Below are 23,357 nucleotides of genomic sequence, written 5' to 3'. Positions count from 1 at the left end.
AGAATTAGAATATTGAAATATTTGAGGATGAGATTCAAGTAAGAAAATATGAAGACTCAAGCAAAAAAATTTTGAGGACGAAATTTCTTTTAGAGGGGAAGAATGTGATAACCCAGCCAGCCCAAACGAAAAAAAAAAAAAAACAGATAACAGGGGAGAAGACTCCCGAAGGGAGTCTTCTTCCTCCTCTTGTCGGCTCCCAATCAGAGTCGGAGATGAGTTCCCTCCGGCTCTATTTAAGGAGGAGAACCCTCCTCTCTCCTCTCATCGAGAAATTCCGGGGCAAAACGGCGGCAATCGTCGAAAATTCTTCATGGAGACCCGTCGCTGTGCCATCCAATTTCTCACCGAAAAAGCTTTGCCGGCGATGGAGGTAAGCCTCCTCCTCTTCCTCTCTTCTCCCCCTTCCTTTCCGTGCCGATGTGCACGCTCGCCGGCGACCGGAGTCGCCGAATTTTATTGTGGAAGAATCTTCTTTTTTTGTCGTTTTTCCATCGCCGGTGGTCACCGTCGACCACCGGTTTGGCCTCCTCTTGCCGCGGATCGTCTCTCCTCTTGCCGACGGCCGTCCCACGCCGGCTACGCCGTCGGCCGGCCACCCAACGAGGGGACCTCACGGTCCCCTGTTTCAGCCCAAAACAAGCCCACGGGAGAAGAAGAAAAGAAGAAGAAGAAGAAGGAAAAGAAAAAGAAAAAGAAAAGAAGAAGGAAAAGAAAAGAAAAAGAAAAGAAAAAGAAGGAAAAGAAAAAGAAAAAGAAAAGAAAAAAGAAAAAGAAAAAAAAAAGGGGAAAAAGAAGAAGAAAAATAATATAATAATAATAATAAATAGGATTTTCTCTCCTCTCTCTTCCGTGAAGGAAAAAAAAGAGAAAGAAAGAAAAGAAGAAAGAAAAAAATAAAATAAATTAATTTATAAATAATAAAATATGAGAAAGAGAGTTTCTCTCTCTTTCCTCTCTCTCTTCAGCCTGAACTAGTATTTTCTCTCTCTAGAATTGGACTTTCTCTCTCTACTTTCTCTCTCTAGAATCCTCTCTCTAGATTATTTCTCTCTCTTAAGATTTCTAGAATTTTGAGAAGAATGATGATGAATTTAAATGATCTTCGTGATGGATTTTTGATCCGTGATCGTCGGACGGTACACCGACATCCACTTTGATCAGATCAAGTATTTTTAGATTTTATTTCTCATGATCTTATTGAATTATCCACATGATAATCTTAGCATGATTTGATCTAATCGATCAAATTTGTTGAATCATATTGCCTGAAGAATCCAAGATGAGTTTTCTCTCTCTAAAAATTTTCTCTCTCTAGAATTTTCTCTCTCTAAAGTCATTTTTCTCTCTCGATCGATTTCTCTCTCTTGATCGATTTATCAATGAGAAAATTCTTTCAATAGTCCTGATCTGATTCTAATGAAGAATCCTGATCCATGATTGTAGACAGCGTACTGGCACCCACCTTAATCAGATCATGAATCTTTAGATTTGATCATCCATGATCCCGATCTAGCCATGACTTGATTTGATCATGTTGATTTCACCAATTGAGATATTGGACCAATCGTAATGTTGGATTGTGTCACCTGATCGGTTCGAATTGTACCTCATGAATTCTCTCTCCTCTGATTTTCTCTCTCTACTTGATTTTATAAAATCGATGAAGAAACCTCAGTCCTATCACTTCGAATCCGATTTGATCTGATAGTCAAACTTTGGATCGTTTAGGTCCTAATTAGATTTTGATTAGATGAAATTAGATGATCGGACCCAATCTAAACCGTTGAAATATGGTATTCGTATTCTTTCTAATTATTGAAATTGATTCTGTATAGGATTGTGGATGTTTGATCATGGGATATCGCGATATGATCTACGAACAGAATTTTTGAAAGAAAATTTATAGAATTATGTGGATTTATTGGAATACGTTTGAGGTAAGTAATGTTTCACTTTTTCTAGATTTATCGGTAAATTATAATGTATTCTTCTGACATGATTTGTGAAACGATGCATGAATTGGATGAATGGTATTTTGTTATGAAAATATCTTATTTGAAATGTTATGATGAAGCATGATTGAATATATTGATTTCATGATGCATTATATTGATTGATTTCGATACTACATGATTATATGTTTTATTATCGAAATTAGAATATGAAACATGATTTATGAAGAATTATGATATAAGAAACAATAAGAATTGACAACCTGACTATGTAAAGGACCCTGCCAATGGGGGCATGTACGTTGGCAATTGATTGTCCTGAGGGTTTATGTCGCCAGCGAGACCAGCGACATGTCGCCAGAGAGACCAACGACAAACCGTCAGCGAGACCAGCAGTTCCAAAGGACATGGCTGCCAGATGATTCGCAGCCTACCGCAAGCAGATACGCGGTATTATGACCCTGCCACAGGAAAAATGTGGTCATAGCTCATGGTTGACGAAAAAAATTGAAGAACAAAAGAAATTGAAACTTGGAAAGAAACTTGAATTTTCAAAAAAGAAATGAATTTGGCATGAATTATATTACATAATTGAAATTGATTTTGAATTGATGAACTCTATATGCTTATTTTCTATAAATAATTATTTACTTATATGCCTGATGAAATCTGTTGAGAAGTGATCATTGCTTACTGGGCTGTCTAGCTCATTACCTTCTATTTTACTGTTTTTACAGATGTTGAGGAATTAAGATGATACAAGATATGAATGGAAGAGTGATCAGAAGCAGAATTTCTATTCTTTTATTTTAGGTGGAAAGTCTTATTGAATTTGATGTACGGCCTATGAATCATTGTTAAATTTATTGAGATATTAAAGAAAGAAATTTAGGTAGTTATGTTTGGATTTAAATTATTGGCTAATTATTCCGCTGTTGTTTTAAGATAACATGATAAGATGCCTTGCATGCTTATGAGAAGAGTCTTCTATGAGTATGCGGCGGTTGCCATGACCCTCGATTCACAATCTTGGATCGGGGGCGTGACAAATCTGCTTCATGGTCCGAGCTATGTCTGGATTATCCCCATCACATTTTTGTAAGGTCAGAAGTGTATAATCTCAAGTTGAAGCTAAACTTGTACGAAGTCCAAATGATTATGACACATTACATATGGTCATTTTTCGCACCCGTTGCCAAGCACTCAAAGAGACATGATGCAAATTGCGGGGGTCACTTGTGATGGCGAAGTCTTTATAATAATAACCCATATATGTGACACCATCAGAATCTTGGTACGCCTAATGGATTCTCCATTGACAAAAAGAGGCCTTTTCTGATTACGACCGCCGGATGGAAGCATCAAGCAATGCGTGGTGCTAAAGACAGGCCAAATCTCTTTCAAAGTCTTTGTCTTTTTTTTATTTTGCGGATAATTTTGGTCCATTGGCCAACGGTGATACTGAGGTGACATACTCACCTATTGGGTTCATCCATATGATGGGAAGGAGATCTATTCATCCAAACTCGATTCCGAATCGAACATCCTTCAGTGGAAGTTGGAGCCCTATGGTCACGCTTAAGGAAGGTAGATGCATCGGGTTGTCCCCCTCCAACTCCCGTTTTTGTAACAAAAAAAAAATAACATAAGAAAGTTGATAACTTTCTCATTGACTAATTTATCTATATTCTCATACTTCTCTAAGTGAATAAATCATTTTCCTACGAATAATATTTATCTATAAAATGGAGAGAAATCTTATCCACCTAGGAGGTGGATAAGTCATTTTCTCATCTGTGGAGAAATAATCATTTTATTTTATTTCTAATATACCTCTAACCCCATAATAATAATGTAATAATATAATACTATCTTATATATAATATAATATTTTAATATAATATAACTAATTTATTATTTTATTATTTAATATAATAAAAATATTTTATTATTTAATATAATATTTTATTATTTTATTATTTTATAAATATATTATATATTATAATTTATTATATTATATTATATTATATTATTATATATAATAAAAGGTATTATGAAAAATATGGATACATCTTAGCAACTTATTTAGAAAACTAATGATGCAAAAGAACATGTGTAATAAATTTTTGAGCTATTTTTTAATACATAAAAATTATAAATAAATTATTTTTTTATCTAAATATTATCCATAAAATATTTATAAAAAAAAATATAGATTTTTGGATAAATTTTTTTTATCCTCAAAAGGACAGGTAGTTATGGACCATTTCACACTCATCTCTTCGGCGCTTTAAGAGCCATGAGTCAACAAAGACTAACTCATCCACCCCGTGCCTCTCTCTAACATAACCTCTTCGTGGTCCATGGCGACTTTATTTATTCTCATTATCCCACTTAGATAATGATAATTAGTTAGGGTTTATGTAGACCAACAGCACTAGAATATAGCTTTGTGGTTGGAGTGCAAATGTTTAGATTAGGACAAGTTGGATTGTTTTGTATAAGTAGAACAGGCTAAGCTCAAAATGATAGGTTCATGCCACCGAGGTGGTAGCCCAAGTGGAACGGACCTTACACTTCCACTGGAGTGGCCAGGGTTTGAGCCTCGAGGGTCTTCAATTAAATGATGGATTGACTTCCTAATGCCCTGATCGCATTGACTTCCCAATGCCTTGGTCGCGACTGTGCAGAGCAGCTCTGGTCCATTTGGTGCCTTTGAGTTCGGCACTAGGGTGACTTACTCACCCAATAAGGTTGGGGAGAATACCAGACCTTCTCTAAAGGACTTGCATGAAACATTCCCCAGTAAAAGGGAGCCTCAGTGGAGGGGGCACTATCCCGGTTAACCCCCCCTTCCTTTCATATACCCAAAAAAAATAATTTGATAGGTTTATTGCCAGCTTGTCTTTGCTCAGCCAGGCTTAGTTTGACTAGATGGAACGAAGTGACGTTAATTAACAGGTAAAAATTAGAAAGAAATTAAGCTTGCTTTAGATTTAACTATCATATACATCCAGTACTAACTAATTTTAGGGTTCTTAAAGTGAATGAAGGTAAAGAGATGTGGCTCATAGTATCCATGATTTTTACCAACTCTAGGCTAGGAGATTAATGGGTCTTGTTGGCTTCAATTTAAGAACCGGCATATGCCCTGATAGGTTTGGATGATGATTGAAACTTCTATATGAGAAAAGATTGGCCAAGTGCCATGATTGATCTCACTTGGGGCTCATACTTAAACTCTATAGAGGAAAACTACCATGATTGAGCTTGCTTGAGACCCTTATTGGATCTCTGTGTGAGAGAAAGATGGAACACAATGGTTTACCTTAATTAAATAGGGCCGATCAAAACTTGTTTGTTTAGAATTCTCTAGCACTTAATTTTAGAGAAGAGAGAAAATAAAGTGTAAAAAAGTAGAAGTTTGACAATCCATGCAATAAGAAATTAATTTTTTTTTTTTATTTTTTCAATCTCTTGAGAAAGCAAACTAAAAGAGATGAGAGCCTTAACAAACTTAAAAGGACCAACATAAGCAAGTCTTCTAAAGATGAGATATTGTATATCTTCCATTCTAGTGGATGACCAACCAAGAAGAAAAATGGAAAATATTTAAAAACAATCAAGATCCTCAAAGATCTGCGTTGATGATATCAATATGGTAACACTGAAATTAATGACTATTTATATAAAATACTTATAAACCTTTTATTACCTAAAAATCCATTTAAAATATCACACAAAAAAAGGATAAGAAATCTTTATGCACTATTATTTTATTGTTTCAATCATTACCCTGAGCTAAATCATTTTATCATCGACAAAATTTTGTAATGTACATGTCATTAGTTGCCTAATGCTGATACGAAAATCTTGATCATGAAACCAACACAACTAGGTCAGATCCCATGCCATTGCACGGCTAAACTAAAAAGGCTTCTTACACCCCATTTCCAAATCCTTTTCGCCCTTGCTTCTGGCTCCCTTAGTTCTCGTCCAAATTCTCAGGCCTTTCCAACTAAGCCTTAAACCTTAATAGATTAATCATTCACCCTGCTCCTTTGCTCTATGGACAGGAAGCAAGAATATCCACGCGTGCTTACATTAAAAAAATAAAAAATAAAAAACCAGGACACCTTAAAGGACCCACCCAAATATCGGGCCCCATGGCGGCGCCCTCCGCGTTATGGCCTCTTATTTCACTGGGGTCTTTTGTTGGGTGCGAGACGGGCTGCTCGACCAACGAAATTTGTTATAAATATTAACATATTTTATTTCACGAAAAATCCACGTAAGAGATGTTTCGTGCAAAAGTTCGTGCAAACGCCGTCGCGTGTCCAGTTGGAGGTGGAGCTGACGTCAGCGCCATGACGTGGGTTTACGCTGGTACCTCAAACGCTGCAGCAGGACAGCGCTGTGACAGTTGGTCAGGGCTGACGTGGCTCCCATCTTAACCGACCATCAGCTCATCGGACAAACAACCTCAAACACCGAACACTAAATTTACGCGATCAAAACACGAAGCGCGAGTGATGGCGTTGTGGTGTTCCTCCTACGGACGTCCGGTGATTGACGAAATTGGGGGACGGGTCCAATTTGAATAGGAGAGGACTTTTCCTTTTTCGTCCCTTCCTTCGTCCGCTCTTATTTTTTTCCACCTAATGTCCACTGTTTCCATATATTTTCCCCTGTTTCTCTTCTTCTTCTTTCCATACATACTGGAATAGGAGGAGACTTCCCCTGTTTTCTAGCCAAGCGTGAAGTTTTGAGGTGGTGAGCATGGATGATGACGATGAGTATGCCAAGCTCATTAGGAAGATGAACCCCCCAAGGTTAGAGATTTATGGGATTTTTTTTTTAAAAAGGAACTTTGTTTATTTTCTAGTGAATTTTAATGAATGTCGGGAGTTCTCTGGTCGGAATTATGTGTGAGGCATTTTGTTTACCAGTTTCCTGTTGATTTGGATTTGTTTTGATTGAAAAAGGTATTGCCTAGCTTATTTCGAGCCTAAGTTTCAGTTTTCTCGACTTCTGGTGATTTGGGTGTATTTTTTTTAAATCTTCGTGATTGTTTGCTCTTTGAAATTTGGACTTGGTTTGGTTGAAATTGTCTTGGGTATGCTTTAGTTGCATTAGTAGGTTTTTCACAAAGATTTAAATCAGGTTTTTCAGGGCTCTGAACGCAGAGAATAACCTGTTTGAGATTAATCTGTGAATGTTCCTCTTATTGATCCTTTTTGTTTTCTATTTCATTTGAATACGTTGTTGTCAAAGATTTTTTGTAGAATTTTCTGCTGTGATCATGTGTTTTTTGGAATATTTTTTTTTTAAGGAATTTTGTTTTCTGTTTCCAGTAAAGTTTTTTTTTTTCCTCTATTGGTTTTCCTCAAGGGTTATTATTAGGATTTTTAAATCATTTTGTTATGAATTTCTTTCCAGGTTGCCCTTAAGCTGTTAACTTGGATTAGCTGTTGGTTGTTTGAAGTCTCTGTTTTAAGGAGCAGAGTCATAATTTGACGTATACGAGGACTCTCTCTGTCTCCCATCCTTTATGATTTTGTACTTCACTCAATCAATCTAGTATCTGGAAGAGAATCTTAATTTCTTCTATTTTATTTGATCTTTTTTGTTTTCTACTTATCAAAAATATCCTTTGCCCTAGTTTTACATTATCTCCCCCTCAGAAATATGCGCACATGCACATCTTAAGTGTTACTTTGGCTTCGTGTCCCCCATCCTACTTGTTTCTTCCAACTTGATACTGGTGTTAACTTTTTCTGATGTTTTCCCCTCTGTTCCTTGAAGCAAGCATTCTTTTGATAGTTTTTGCTTTGATCTTCTCAACTCTTCATATTATAAGTAGGCTCTCTCTCTCTCTCTCTCTCTCTCTCCATTCTACAGTTTATTTTTGTACTTTTCTCCCTTTTCCCCCTATGAATCATGGTTTCTTCCAACTAACCTCAGTTTCTACAAGTTTTTTCCGACTAACCTCCTCCATTCTTTTTATTCCTGCAGCGTCATAATTGACAACGACGCTTGTGACGATGCGACTGTGATTCAGGTAAGGTTGGATATCCTCTAACATACATCGAAAACTTGCAATTAATCTACTTTACTACTCTTAATTATTATTTTTTCCCCTTATAGGTGAATAGTGTAAATGCAAATGGCATCCTTCTAGAAGTTGTTCGAGTCCTCATTGATCTCAACCTCATAATCACCAAAGCATACATATCTTCCGATGGAAAATGGTTCATGGACGGTAAGTATTTTTTTTTTCTGCATGTATACGTGGGAGAATATCCCAAAAGCTCATACTATGAAGAATTTAGTAACTTTAACTGTCCCTATATAATGAATATCAGTGTTTAATGTAACCGATCGCAATGGCAACAAACTCAGGGACAAAAAGATCATCAGCTACATACAAACAGTAAGCATCCTTTTCATGGCTTTGAAGCCTTCTCTTCTTCTGTGCTTGTGGTATCACCTATTTATCGCACCTAATCATGTTCTTTCACCGTTTTTGATATCTGGAAAATTAAATACTCATAGTTTGTCAAATCAATTAGTTAAAAGGTTCTTTTGATTAACTTGATGTTTTAAACCTTCATTAACCAAAAGGAGCATAACAGCGTCTTGTTTTACCAAAAAAGCAACAAATCCATTTATATTTGGAAAACTATTACGTGCTTCATTGAGGGTGCATTTGGTTAGCCATTAAAAAAATATTTTTTTTTATTTTTTAATTTTTTAAAAATAAAAATCAAAAAATAATATTTGATAATATCATGAAAAGTAAAAAGCAAAAATTAAAATAATTACTTTATATACAGAGCAAAAATATTTTACTTTTCAAAACTTGTTTTTCTGTTTTTTTTGCTTCCCCACATCTAAAACGTTAAACTAAAAAGTAAAGAGTCCGAACCCTACTTCCTCGTAAACTCTTCACCTCCCCACCATCTTCTCCCCTCCTTTCCAAACCCTTCTCCCTCGTCGAACTCTTCACCTGCCATCTCCAAATGTAGCTTTTTGCTTTATAGCAACGTAGTTATCAAACATATTTTTTGTTTTTACTCAATAGCAAAATCAAAAAAAAATTAAATATATTTTTTAAAAATCAAAAATCAAAAAGTGTAACCAAACGCATCCTTAGTAGGTGAATTGCATGTAACCCCATGTTTACACCGTTTCTTGAATATAATTGAATCATATCTGTATGCTTGAAGTAAGATTTTTTTTTTTTTTTCCTATTGCAACGATTGTTAAAAGGCTGAATTCCACAGTATATCTCACTTTCATCAGTTCCATATTTTCTATTATGTGGATGATATACTAGTTGTCTTTTTCGAACTAAGATCGCTTGGCTTCTTAATAGACACTTCTCCAATGCTGACCACCTGATCCTTTTGCATTGGTTTGAATAATTTTCTTGCAGTCCTTAGAATCAGAGGCCTGCTTATCATCACTAAGAAAAAGTTCCGTAGGTGTGAAGCCCTCCAACGGCTATACCTCAATTGAGCTGATGGGCACCGACAGGCCCGGCTTGCTATCTGAAATCTGCACTGCACTCACAGACTTCAAGTGCAACGTAGTGAAAGCTCAGCTCTGGACGCACAACACCCGAGTTGCATCAGTAGTTCATGTGACTGATGAGTCCACAAGAAATGCAATCGAGGACCCGGAAAGGCTCTCCACCATAAAGGAATTGCTCCATGATGTCCTCAAGGGAGGCGACGATTCAAGGAGAGCAAAGATGACGGTCTCAACGGGGGGCACCCACACGGAGAGGAGACTGCATCAGATGATGTATGACGACAGGGATTACGAGGGAGTTGGGCTGGTAGAAGAAGGTGTCAAGAAATCCAGACCTCAAGTTTCTGTCATGGACTGCAAAGAGAAGAACTACACCATCTTTGTTTTGAGGTGCAAGGATCGGTCGAAGCTTTTGTTTGACACTATATGCACCCTCACAGACATGCAGTACGTGGTGTTCCATGGAACGGTCGACACAGGAAATGGTGAAGCTTATCATGTATGAGAGACCCTTGCTCCATACATCTGCATCCAAATCACTAAATTCTTTTTGAGAACTTTTGGATTCAGAATGGTGATAGTTTAGTGACACTTGTCATCTTTTTTGCTGAAAAAAGATTATCCCATTCAAAGCAATCAAGTTTACTCTATGGAATTGTCTCAGGCCATAGCTTGTTTGATTATAGGAATACTGCATCAGGCACATTGATGGGCACCGAGTGAAGACGGAAGCTGAACGAGACCGCCTGGTCCAGTGCCTTGAAGCAGCTATTCAAAGGAGAGCTTCCGAGGTTTGTTACCTCAAAATCCAGATAAGCTGATGAGTTTTCTTTCTTTCGACTTTATTTGCTTTAGTTTCTGAAAGCTATATGTACATATGCATTGGTTTGCAGGGACTGGAGTTGGAACTGAGAACAGGAGATAGGGTTGGGCTGCTTTCAGATATCACTCGCATATTTAGAGAGAATGGCTTGTGCGTCACAAGGGCAGAGATATCGACACAGGGTTCCAAAGCAGTGGATACTTTCTATGTCTCGGAGATGTCAGGGAGCCCGGTGGATGCCAAGACAATTGACTCGATACGCAGGCAAATAGGTCGGATGGTTCTAAGAGTGAAGCAGGGCCCCTTCCCATCCAAGCCTTCGGAGGCGACGAGCGCCATCGCATCCCTCCTTAGGAATTTCCTCAAGGGACGCCGTTGATGATGCTCATGAAATAATCGAGAATGTCCTCGGAACAATAATGGCTACTTTAAGATATTGTTCTGGAAAATTAGCGCAGGTTGTTATTAAAATAATAAAGTCCTTCTGTCGTGGGACGCCATGGAGTAACGTAGAGACGAGCATGCCAACCTTAGGCTTAAAATAGCTACGGTGACTCTGATCAATGAAACCTGAGCCTTACGTAAGACTTGAAGGTACTATTAGGAGACTTTATGATCAATGATACACTTGCCAACCATAGATATGATGGCCAAGTCCCACACTTGTCCAAGTGATCGGGGTTAGGATACACCTATCATGCATCTACTGAAACTATCGGATTTAAACAAAAATAAGCAGATTAAAGAAAGAAAAGCTAACGAGAGGTCCAAGCAAACCAAATGAAATTGCAGGAAATCAATTTGCGAGTAGAAAAATATCGAGCAATGAAACTGTAAGAAATGGAACTTGCAAGAAATGAAACCTTAAGAAATTAAAGAAAATAAAATTACAAGAAGCAAAATTATGAAATTTCTGGTAATAAAATTGTAAGTAATGAAATGTTTTTGGCTGCTTTTGTATAACGACGAGGTCCTTTTGTTTTTTCTCTCTCATATTTTTTCTGAGTACTTTGATATTTTATTTATTTTCCTTTTATTTTTTTCACTTTCCCCTATTTTTTTTTATAGCATATAATATGCTAATATTCAATTCCAAACACTTATGTTGATGAATAACCAGTGTTATTAAATCCGGCCCGGCCCGGCCGGTCGGACCGCAAACCCGGTGACCCGATCAGAAGACCGGGCCGGTTATCTAATTAAACCGTTTATGTTTAAAATTCGGTTAAAACCGTATGAACCGGCCGGTTGAACCGTGAACCGTCCGACCCGGTCTAACCCGGTTGAGCCGTGGAATTAAAAACAAAATTTTGATTCGAGAGTCGAGACGACGAGATCGACGGTTCGTCTGTTTGTTCCTGGCTTCCTTCCTCCCGTCGTCCCCGTCCTTTCGTCTGTTTGTTCCCGAGCTCAAAGCCTCAAACCCCAGCCGCAGCGGCCCAAGGGCCCCAACCTCAGAGGCTCAGCCAGTCCGCCATCTTCCCTCGGCGTCGTCGGCGATGAAATCAGCAGCGGCAGCCGGCAGCGGAGGAGAGGAGAACCGAGTCTTCTCCGTCTCCGGTCAGCCGGTGAGTAAACTAAGTCTAACTTTTTTTTTTTTTTCCAAATCTCCGGAGTCCGGCAACTCTGCTCCGTCCGCTCCCTCCTCTGCTCGCCCTCCTCTGCCTCTTTCTTCTCCGCTCGGCCACCTTCGCCCTCCGCCTCCTCCTCCTCCGCCATCCGCCTCCTCTTCCTCCGCTCGATCCCCTCCCCCCTCTGCCTCCTCCTCCGTCGGCTCCTTCCCCCCTCCGCCATCTCCTCCTCCTCCGTATGCTCGACTCCCTCCCCCCTCTGCCTCCTCCTCCCTCGGCTCCCTCCCCCCTCCGCCGCCTCCTTCTCCTCCTCCGTACGCTCAACCCCCTCCCCCCTCGGCCTCCTCCTCCGCTCCGTTCCCTCCCCCCTCCGCCTCCTCCGTACGCCTCCCCCTCCTCCTCCTCCATATGGCTGTCGGTCGTCCGCCTTCCACCCCCTTCCGCCGCCTCCTCCTCCTCCGTATACAGCCGCGGACACGGCGATTTTTTTTTTTTTTTTAAATGCTGTGACCTGTGGCTGTGACTGTGAGCCTGTGACTGTCTGCGCCTGTGACTGTCTGCGCCTGCGGAGTGCGGTAATACAGTATTACTGTAAACAGTTTTACTGCAGTGTCACAGTAATACAGTATTACTGTAAACATCACAGTACAGTAAACAGTAAACACCCATGATTCCGTGAACATGAAAAAAAAAAATTTTTTTAATGATGCTATATTGATTGATCCGATAAATATTAAATATTATTTTTTTAATTTCTGTAATCTGTGATCACCATGAGTTTGACTCTATAGGATCATGGAAAAAAAAAATTTGGATAGAAATGAAAGAAGATGTTGATGACTTCATCTTGTTATTTATTTATTTTATCTTCTACTTATAAATTATAGCTTAATTTAATTTTCTTTGTAGATTATCAAAATGGCCTCTATTGAGGGAAGTATGCCATCCATGGATGATTCAAGTAATACTTCATCCACTCAAATAACTGGGGTTAGAGGTAAAAGTGATCCTGCATGGAATCATTGTAGAGAAGCTCCTGAACTTAGTGGTAATACCAAAAGGATGAAGTTGGCATGCTTGTATTGTGGAAAGTCATTTGCTGGTGGTGGGATCAATCGCTTCAAACAACATCTTGCAGGAGTAAAAGGAGAAGTAGAACCATGTCGCAAGGTACCGGCGGATATTCGCCATCAAATGATACAAAATATTCAAGCTATTAGTGAGAAGAAGAAAAGAACAAAGAAAATGGGTGAAGATTACAAACCCTTTAGTGCAAGGCATAAGGAACATGAGGAACAAGTATATTATAGGCAATTAGGTGAAGATGATGACATACAAGAAATTCCTCCCTCATCAAACAAGTCTACGGGTAATACAAGAGGTAAAAATATAGAAGGTGGAAAAGGAAAACAACTAGGAACAATTGGAAATTATTTCATGCCCAGAACAACTCCTGGTGCTCAACCAACTATAAAAAGCTTGTTGCAAAATAAAGAAGCAGTTGAAAGGTGTGATCTTGCAGTGGCAAAATGGATGATAGATGCATGTGTGCCATTTAATGCTGTCAACTCTAAGTATTATCAGTGCATGATAGATGCAATAGCTAGTATGGGGCCGGGTTACAAAGCTCCAAATTTTCATTCTGTTCGTGGTTATTTGTTAACCAAGAATGTTGATGAGGTGAAAAAGTATGTTGAAAGCTTTCGTGCCACATGGAAGAAAACAGGATGCACAATCATGGCTGATGGATGGACAGATCAGTGTAGGAGAACTTTGATTAATTTTTTAGTTTATTGTCCTAGAGGGACCGTATTTTTGAAAAGCGTGGATGCTTCAGATACCTCAAAGACAGCTGATATGTTGTATAAGTTGTTCAAAGAAATTGTCATGTCCGTTGGTTTTGAAAATGTGGTTCATGTAGTGACTGATAATGCTGCAAACTATGTTGCTGCAGGTAAAAAGTTGGAGCAAAACTTTCCTACACTTTTTTGGTCACCTTGTGCTGCTCATTGTCTTAATCTCATCATGCAAGATATTGGCAAGTTAGTTTCAGTGAAGAACACCGTAGCCCATGCTGCAGGTATCACAAAATATATTTATAATCATTGTTATCCTTTATATTTGATGAGAAAATTTACTGGTGGAAAGGAGATAATTCGTCCGGCACCTACACGTTTTGCTACCAATTTTATTGCTTTACAAAGCATATTGGGCCACAAAGATGCATTAAGAGCAATGGTGACTTCTAGAGAGTGGACAACTTCAGCTTATGCTAAAGATAGTAAAGGAAAAAAGCTCACCGATGACGTGCTTAATTCTCTTTTTTGGAATGAATGTGCAACCATTGTTAAACTAACAGAGCCTTTAATTCGAGTTTTGAAGATTGTTGACAGTGATGATAGACCTTCAATGGGTTACTTGTATCATGCTATGCATCAAGCTAGAGATGAAATGATCAAGAGATTTAGAAGGAGAAAGATTGTAGTTGAACCTTATTTGAGAATAGTTGATTCTCGGTGGGATTTGCAATTACACCAAAATCTTCATGCAGCTGGGTTTTGGTTGAATCCATGTTTTCAATATGACTCAGAACTTATGGATAAACATCCTCGTAGTGTTTCTGGACTCTTAGATGTCATAGAGAGATATTCATTTGGTAATCCAACCTTGCAGGGGAACTTAACTAATGAGATGAGATTATTTAGAAATGCAGAAAATGACTTTGGACGCTCATCGGCTATAAATGATCGAAGTCGCTTGGCTCCAGGTAAGCTTGTTCCTTAGTTATGTTCTTATGCTTTCATTAGTTTTATTGATATAAAGTTTTTTCAATTACATTCTATTTTAACAAATACAATATTTTGTATCTAGATGAATGGTGGGTCACCTATGGAAGTTGTGCACCTAATTTGCAAAAGTTAGCTATTCGTGTTTTAAGCCAAACTTGTAGTGCATCCGGGTGCGAGAGAAATTGGAGCATCTTCGAACATATTCATTCTAAAAAGAGAAATAGGTTAGAGCATCAAAGGCTTAATGATCTAGTATTTGTGCACTATAATTTGAGACTACAACAAAGGTAATTTTATTGTGAATGATATCCAATTGCTTGTATTTATTTTTTGTTATTTAATTTTCAAACTAACAAATATTAAATACAGGTTTTATTTCAAGGGTCGCAACTATGATCCTATTGACTTTGAATTATTTGGTGCTAATGATGCGTGGATATTAGTCGATGAGCCATCGGAGTTAACTAGTGAGGAATTAGAAATTTTTCACCGTGAATTGGCATCATGTTCTATTCAAGAAAATAATAATAATGGTGAGCGAATTATTTTATTATATAGTTTATGAATAAAATATTATTATAATTTTATTACATATGATTTTTCTTTTTAACTTTTTGTTAAAATTATGGTTTTGTAGATATATTGAACTTGGAAGATTTGGATGGTGATGATGGTGAAAATGATGGAAATGATGCGAATAGGAGAGAAGATGGAGGAGATGAGAACATTGCAACTCAAGAAGATGTTTTTGCAAATATTGACATAAATTTCAGTCCATTAGCTTGAATTTTTATGTTGTGTACTTGTTTATCACTTTTAACTTTTTTTTTTAAAAGATATTGAAGTGAAATATCGTACATTATTATGTACTTGTTTGTTAAAACTTTTCATTTTGCTAGCAGATATGGATGGTTATGTTTTAAAGTTTAAACTACTAGTTATTATGCATTTATAACTTTATGCCATTAAATCTTTATATTCATCAATATTTTAGTCTAATTATTTGTATTTATAGAATTACAGTTTTGTTTCATTTGTATTTTGATACTTGTAGCATTGGAATATATATTATCAGGACTATTATTGTATTTCTGGATATAAACAGGTTATTAAATTTTAGATTTTATGATTTGTGCATTGACCCGCCGGTTCAACCGTTGACCCGACGGTTGGACCGCTGACCCATTAACCCGGTGCCTTATCCGGGTTAAGGTCCGGGCCGGGTTTAATAACTTTGTGAATAACAGTTATATATCGGATTGGTTAAGTACTGTTATTGTACTTATATGCTCTTAGGCCCATCCATTTAAACGTCTAGGCTTTTAGAATGGATCTTAACATGATATCATCAAACATATTGAATTAGTTAACTAAAATGTCATCTAATTTTTGCATTATCTACTATACTTAGTAATCTATGTATTTTGGTTTATTTATAATAAATTGTAAGAAAATCCACTTTATTCTAACAAATACAAAACATGTGACTTTTTTACCTTAAAATTGCTTGCACAGGACACTACTAGACTCGTAAACCTTTGTCCTCAGGACTGCTTATAAAATGTATTGGTGCATATGTATCAACAAGTATTTGTGTAGGCAACAAATAGGCCAAATATGTGCATTTTATTTGGAGCAGTGGCAGAATGGTCCAATAAATCCAAAACGGGCAGTTCGTAGCTCTATGCAAAAAAATTCATTAAAAATGTGAAAGTGAAAAAAGAAGCTTTCTGCAAAACCTCCAAAAGAATATGCCTAATATTGCACATGCAAAAAAAATAATGGTACAGTTACTTATTATAAAATACAAAAAAGAAAAAGCCCATAACTCGCAGATTTAAAATTTTACTATAAAATTCTCAAAATATATCAGGATAATTTAAAAAAGAGCAAAGAGATTTGTTTATATATGACTAATGTTTTTTTTTTTTTAATCTCTTTTTAGTTCTAAAGCTTAATAAGCACTGTAAGCTTAAAAAATATATATATATAATATTATATATTATCTTTCCTTCTTAGTTTTATTTTTTTATTTAACTTTTCTGAGCACAAAAATTAGATTTTTATTAGCACAGAAATTGATTTTGATGATATTAAAAAAGTTTGAATATAAGTTATTATTATTAATAAAGCTTGTGAAAGTGATTGAAGGATTTTTTATAATGCTCAATGGTTAATCTTATTCAAAAAAAAAAAAGTCTTCTCAAAATTTGAGTAAATTCATGTTTCCAAAATCAAAATTTTAAAGTATGGAAACAAAGAAATGAGTTTGGCATTAAAAAAATTTTGAAAAAGTTAGAAAGACTTTTGAGCATAATTATTTGGCATGCCGTGAGGCAACCAAGATATAAGCTTCGTCAATCCAGTTTCAGTTTAAGGAAAAAGACAGAAAGATATAAAATTCAGACTTCTTCCTTAGTCGATCAAGTGTTTCTCGAAGTTGATCAAGATAGGATCATAACCGACTCACATAAATGGAAAGTCGACTCAACCTCAGATAGGTTGAAGGTAAAAGAATAAATATTTTAGATATTCTTCTAAACCAAAACTATAAAAATAAGATAGCCGATCAAGATAAAAACTTAACCGACTTAAATAATAGGATAATCGACTCAATCTAAGAGGTAGAAGAAAATAAAAAGTAACAAAAATTCATAAAATCTCTGAGTTGATCCAAAAAATAAGTTAGCCGATCAATCATGAAATTAGCCAACTAAAAAGATATCTAAGCTGACTCAATTTCAGATAGATAAAAAGTAGAAAAATAAGTATCTATTTTTGAGCCAATACAGAATTTCGCTTAGCCAACTCAGTAGTTCATCTTAGCTCACTAAGATTTTGGATAAGCTGACTAATGAAATTCTGATAGCGTAATGGCTAGTTTTTTAGATTATTGCAAATAATCATATTTTATATCAAACAGCTCTTTTTGAGTTTCTAAATGGCTAGTGCATGAATTTCAATATTTTTGATGTTATAAAAATGAAGAATTCAAATGGAGAATTAAGCTATTGAATTGATTGAAGGAAATATTCAAGCAATTGAATGAAACAAAAGAAGACGGAGAAAGAATATTTCAAAAGCTTTTAATTCTCACCTTTCCATATTTACTCAATTCAAAAGAGAGGAAGTGTGTACTAAATTAAGCCAGCAACCACTGAGCAAAAGCATTCAAGTCTCTATCAATCCTCTCAAGCAATCAAGAAAAAGGTCAAAACAATTCAAAAGTTCAACCACTCCGACTTCTTCAAAAGTCTAAAAATTTTATTCTTTATACTTTAAATTCTTATATATCTTTCTTTATCTATGGTGATAAGTTTTTTTAAGAAGAAACTTAGATTCTTAAGGGTTGATCCAAGCCAAAAATTGGATGTTGTAAGATTTTGATCGGTGAGCCAATAAAAATCAATTAGGTTAATTGTGAGCCTGAGAAAATAATTGGTTGTAAGATTTTAGTTGGTGAGCTAGAGAAAAACAACAAAATTGGATTGTGAACTATAAAAATAATCGAACTATAATCTTGTGGAACTATTGTTGGGATTTTCAAGTGAATTGACTTAAGGAGTGGATGTAAGTGCTGAGTTAGTACCGAACTACTATAAATTTTTTTATGTTTATAGTTGTGTGTTTGTCTTTACTTTTATTCTTTTGCTATTTATTTATTTTCAATTAAGCACCACATAAATACTTTTGAAATTATTGCTGAGCACAAGTACTTCTTATCAAATTTTTTTAAGAAATCTAATTTACCTCACCCCTCTCTTGAATTGCCCCCTCTGGAAAATAGTTTCTCCATTATTAATTGCCATGATAAGACTCTCCTATTATGCTGTTATCCATATCGTAAAATCAAAGTTCCAACGACTTCAAGCCAATTACAATCTTGGATTAGCAACTGTACAAAATAGCTACAGAAATCATATCTTGTTATCAACTCACTTGATAAAATAAAAAATCTTTCTAGAAAGATCCATCATGAAATCAAAGATGCAAATATTCTCATCAACTCAATTAAATCATTATCATCTTTAAGCTTAAGTCTATAATATAATTCATACGATTAGGCATAGGATGAGTATAGAACAATTGGTTTACATCAAAGTTATTAAGAGAAAAGATATGTATGCCTATTTGCTTAAGAATGAAAGTATATTATATTTCGAGAATGATACTCTTTTAAGGGGGTAGAATATGAAGGTCGGGGCCCTGTCCACTTGACTGGCCCGACCTAGTTGGGTCCATGAACTGGTTGTGCATGATCTGCGTCGACAACAGGTGAAAGACACTAAGAGAGAGTCTTCTCCCATCCGACAACTCCGAATGAAAATTGGAGACTTAGGTCCATCAGAACCCTAAGTCTCCTCTATAAATAGGAACCCCCCTTGCCCTCTATGGTCCTCCATTGGTGAACATCGGGCCACCTCCTCTCCATTTCTTCTACTTTCTCCAATTAAAAGGTCATGGCTTTGTGTTCTTGTGCATGTCGAAAATCAAAATCAAAGAAGCTTGTTGAAGCCAAGTAAGGTCTCAAGTTTTCCTCTCTTTGTTTTCCCCTTCTTTCTGAAACTTGAAACATCTCTATCAGCCGAGAAACCCATCAGATTTCTATCAAAAGTACCAACCATTGTTTCCACTCCTATTTTCCTCTTTTCTTCTTTTTTCAGCCATCTCTGCCATAGCATCCCTCGCTAAGGGCCTTGGCCTCTCCCCTACATTGACCTTTATTGGAGATGAAGCCTCAACCACCAACAAGCAAGCTAAGACCCAAGAATGGCTGAGCAAAAAGCCCCCTATTCGACCATATTTGAGCTGATTTTCATATGTCTCACCAACTGGCTACTCACCACCGCCACCTACTACCACCACATCAAACAACCATGATCAACCCTCTCGTGCTTCCCCTATTTTGCGAAAGAAAAAATAAGAAAAAAAATAAGCAAAACACATACACACGCGTACACACACACAGAGAGAAACCCATCTCCTTCTTATTTTTCTCTCTTCTCTCTCTTTTTCTCTCTATATTTGATTCATGGACCCTAGTAAAAGGTTCTAAAATTTTCTATGGATTCCTAGTTCAAACCTTAGAAAAGGGGTCTTGAATTGGCCTAGTGGCCGTATAGCATGTTGGATCCCATGCCAGCCCTTGCCAAGTATCCCTAGAATCTAGCCACCATAAATCCTTATTGAGTCATCTAAATCCTAGCTAATCTTGATCAATTGAGTTCGCCCTATTCGGACCAACTCGGACAATCGAGCACTACTATCTAGCCAACCCTATCCTTCCTCCAACCTAGTTCGTGTATGAAGCCATACGCCCTACAATATCCCAAATCGAATCATTTTGCCCAATTTTAATCCATTCTCAATTTTCTTGGATTTCAAAGTTATTGGTGATAGATTTAAAAACTTTGAATAGATTTGAGTGATTGGCAAAATTGAACTTTGAAGGTTCAAAGCAGAAAAGATAAGTAACCTTGACAATCCTTACTAGTTTTCGAATTAATGATTTCTTAAAACTTTATGAAATATAAAAAGAATATTTGAAATTGATGATTCTATATTTTTTTTATATTAAGGATCAAACATATATTTTTTTACAAATCATGTATTGTCATGAAAAGTATAGTTTTATGGATATTTTAATATTATAGGTTCGTCTATGAACTATGAACTCCATAATCATGAATCTAAATTTTTGTTATAAAAAGACTGACTATGTGATGGTCCAGTCTAGCCCGATCCTTTGATCAGCCAGACCCAGCCATGATGCAAAATTGTAAATGGGAGTCTTCCTCCTCTCCAATCCCTCTGGAAAGAAAGAGGAGTCCTAGGACTATCGAGACCCTAGGGCTCCTCTATGAAAAGAAAACCCTTCCCTTCACGATCTTCCATGGATGAGCTCATCTCTCCTTTCTCTCTCTTTCTCCCTTGAAGCCATGGGATACCATTACCATGCTTGACAAAAATCAGGGTTTAAGAGCCTGTCGGAATCGAGGCAAGGCCCTGATCCCACCCTCCTCGATCTATTCCTTTTTCCAGCCATGTCCAATGCTAACACTCGTCGCCAAAGTCCTAACCTCTTCCCTATGTTGGCTTCTGGCCTGCTTTAGAGCTCCAGCCACCAATGAGCAGGCTAGGATCCAAAGATAACGAATCCAAAAAATATCCTATTCGATACTATGTGGCTGCTTTTCATCGATCGATCACCGACTGTCGGTCATCCACCACTGCCGACCAAGCATCACCATCTACTACTGGACCTCAAGCTATGTTGCCACAATCTGTCAGACCACCAACCGCCATCCTTTTTCCCTTTTTTCAAGAAAGAAGAAGAAGAAAGAAAAAGAAGTGAGAGAAAGAGACACCTCTCTTATTTTTCTCTCTCAAGTGATTCTCTCTCTTCTCTCACTTTCTCTCTCTAAAATTAGTTCAAAGTCCTATTTCCATTGCTATATATCTAAGTTGACCCAAAGAGTTCTAGGATTGCTATGGTGCCCAAGCAATCTATTGTGCCAATCACCCCGATCCTGATGAGTGTCTTTGAAAATCTATTACTGATAAATTCTGTGGATCGATTTTGATCTTAATCCAATCCATACTCCATAATTCTTCGATTAAGTTGCTTAGATTTGACCCATCGGTCTATCAAACTAGTCATCCAGTAAATAGTCTTCCCTTTTTATTATTTAATTCTATTGAACTCGTCAATAGAATTAATTTTTTTAGATATTTTAAATAGGATTAGCCGATTCTCCTGGCAAAATCTAAAGATTTAAGATGGATAAGATAAATAGATCTTACACTCATTATTTGCAAATTATTATATTTTCAATGCATATGGACCACTATTGAGGATGTCATACTTTTCTTTAAAAATAAAAGATCGGCATATATGAAATGAAAAAAATATGCTTTATTATGAAAAATGATTTCATAAATATATTTTATGAAAATAGTATGTTTATGCAACATGAATCTTATCATATTTTTTATTATTTTTTTCATCTATATATGTGTGTATATATATTTTAAGAAAAAGATATAAAGGTTTTTAAAGATTCTCAGATAGCTATATATGAATCGCTAGAATAAGGGATAATCAAAATTCAAAGCTAGCATCTGTATGAACACAGATCCTACCAGCTAATATAAAGTTGGCATACAAAATACAAACTTTATCGATTAAGAACACATGCCTATCATGGGTATAAAATGGTCACAATACAAATATCTGAGAGCATCTCTTTGAACTATGATGACTATGGCAAAAAATGATTTGTGATTTTATTTATACAATGGAATCATGTGTATGAATTATTAATGATTTGAGCATGCTTGATATGCTTTATAACTTGTTTTATCATATAGTACTATAAAATACTCTGTTTTTATAATACTTATTATTTTTTCTAATTGATATGTTAGTTATGTGAAAAATTTATGCTTGATCCAATAAATAGTGTAAGATTTATCTGCTAAGCTACATAGCTCATACCTCTTTATTTTTTTTTATAGATGAATAAGATTTGAAATGAAGGATGATCTAAGCTTGGAGTCTGCACTAGGGTTGATTCTATGATTAATTTTGATGATTACCAAATTATGAGTAATTGTGAGTCTAATCATGTATTTCAAAGATGAATGTAGGATTTTCAAAATATTTAAATTAAAAAATTTATCTATGAAAAAGATTTCTAAAAGAAGCTAAGTTAAGAAATTCAAAGAAGAATTTTCAAATTTCAGACTTAGTGGAGTCAACTCAGGAGGCTAGGAGCAAATCATGCACTAAAATGGGTTGAAAATAGAGATCTAATTTTTAAGTTTCAAACTGATTAGGAATCGATCCCAAAAAAGTAAAGTCGACTCTGGCATATTAGAGCAAAACTGGTATGCAGATGAGTCAACTCCTGTAAAGGATGAGTTAACTCTCTCAAAAAAGATAGAAAGTTAATTTTTTAAATTCTATGATCAAGTTGACTCATGCAGAGCTTGAGTCGACTCGTAGGAAGCTGGAGTTGATCTCTAAAGAATTGAAGTCGACCTCAAGTATGAAATCAGCATAACAGCTAGTTTTCTACAATATCTCTAACAGTCATTTTTTCACTCCAACGATTAGTCCCAGTATCCCAACAATCAAAACTCCTTCTCCAGCTAACTTCAAAACTATTAAAGGCTAGAAAATATTTGGAAAGCAAGATTAAGGAGGATAAAAGAGAAAAATGCTCTAATTTACATGAGCATCATTGAATACCATTGGAAAGGGAGAAAAAGAGTAATTTGTATATAGAATTCAAAAAGCAACCAACAGTCTTCTCCTCCATCATCAATCACATTCTCTTAAATATCAATTGAAGAAAAGGCAAGCTTCAAAAGAGCAAATTCTCAACAACTTCTTAGTGCATCAAAGAGTTTATTTTTTTATTTTTTATTGTATGCTGAAAATCTTATTCTTATATTTTATTTTTTTTACAAATTTTTTTAGGAGAAAAAAACTTGGGATTTGGCCTGTTCAAGTCTGGAATTGGATAATTATAGGTTTTGGTTGATGAGTCCGTAAAACCAACTGGATTAATTATGTATTCGAAAAAAATCGATGTATAGGTTGTGGTTGTTGATCCTAAAAAACTAACTAGATTTGTTTGTTATCCCAAGCAAAATAAACATAGTATCATTGGAGAGA

At 36.1% G+C, this 23,357-nt stretch overlaps 3 protein-coding genes across 3 annotated transcripts; all 3 read left to right on the top strand.

The window, feature by feature from the left end:
• Positions 1-6,684: 6,684 nt before the first annotated feature.
• On the top strand, positions 6,685-10,800 carry LOC105049725 (ACT domain-containing protein ACR6-like). Its single transcript, XM_029266372.2, has 7 exons — positions 6,685-6,787; positions 7,971-8,016; positions 8,103-8,217; positions 8,321-8,388; positions 9,394-9,990; positions 10,178-10,282; positions 10,385-10,800. The coding sequence occupies exons 1-7, from the start codon at positions 6,735-6,737 to the stop codon at positions 10,691-10,693; spliced, it is 1,293 nt and encodes a 430-aa protein (XP_029122205.2). The 5' UTR covers positions 6,685-6,734; the 3' UTR covers positions 10,694-10,800.
• Positions 10,801-12,803: 2,003 nt separating this feature from the next.
• LOC140851227 (uncharacterized) lies at positions 12,804-13,859 on the top strand (the record flags this gene model as incomplete). The annotated part of the gene is made up of 1 exon (XM_073242788.1): positions 12,804-13,859. A coding segment is annotated over exon 1 (1,056 nt), but the record flags the coding sequence as incomplete, so codon positions are not given.
• A 27-nt stretch (positions 13,860-13,886) lies between these two features.
• LOC140851226 (uncharacterized) lies at positions 13,887-15,460 on the top strand. Its single transcript, XM_073242787.1, has 4 exons — positions 13,887-14,652; positions 14,757-14,961; positions 15,044-15,207; positions 15,312-15,460. Exons 1-4 carry the CDS (start codon positions 13,911-13,913, stop codon positions 15,458-15,460), a joined length of 1,260 nt encoding a protein of 419 aa, XP_073098888.1. The 5' UTR covers positions 13,887-13,910.
• The last annotated feature ends 7,897 nt before the right edge of the window (positions 15,461-23,357 follow it).

The sequence above is a fragment of the Elaeis guineensis genome, chromosome 8 (genome assembly GCF_000442705.2).
Source record: "Elaeis guineensis isolate ETL-2024a chromosome 8, EG11, whole genome shotgun sequence".
In the NCBI taxonomy this organism is placed as follows: Eukaryota; Viridiplantae; Streptophyta; class Magnoliopsida; order Arecales; family Arecaceae; genus Elaeis; species Elaeis guineensis.
This window is presented reverse-complemented; position numbering and strand designations above follow the sequence as displayed.

Coding starts and splice junctions, on each gene's coding strand:
- LOC140851226 (XM_073242787.1), top strand. CDS start 13,911: ATGCAAGATATTGGCAAGTTAGTTTCAGTGAAGAACACCGTAGCCCAT. Junction 14,653..14,756: donor TCGAAGTCGCTTGGCTCCAG/GTAAGCTTGTTC, acceptor TTTTGTATCTAG/ATGAATGGTGGGTCACCTAT. Junction 14,962..15,043: donor AATTTGAGACTACAACAAAG/GTAATTTTATTG, acceptor TATTAAATACAG/GTTTTATTTCAAGGGTCGCA.
- LOC105049725 (XM_029266372.2), top strand. CDS start 6,735: ATGGATGATGACGATGAGTATGCCAAGCTCATTAGGAAGATGAACCCC. Junction 8,017..8,102: donor ACGATGCGACTGTGATTCAG/GTAAGGTTGGAT, acceptor TTCCCCTTATAG/GTGAATAGTGTAAATGCAAA. Junction 9,991..10,177: donor GAAATGGTGAAGCTTATCAT/GTATGAGAGACC, acceptor GTTTGATTATAG/GAATACTGCATCAGGCACAT.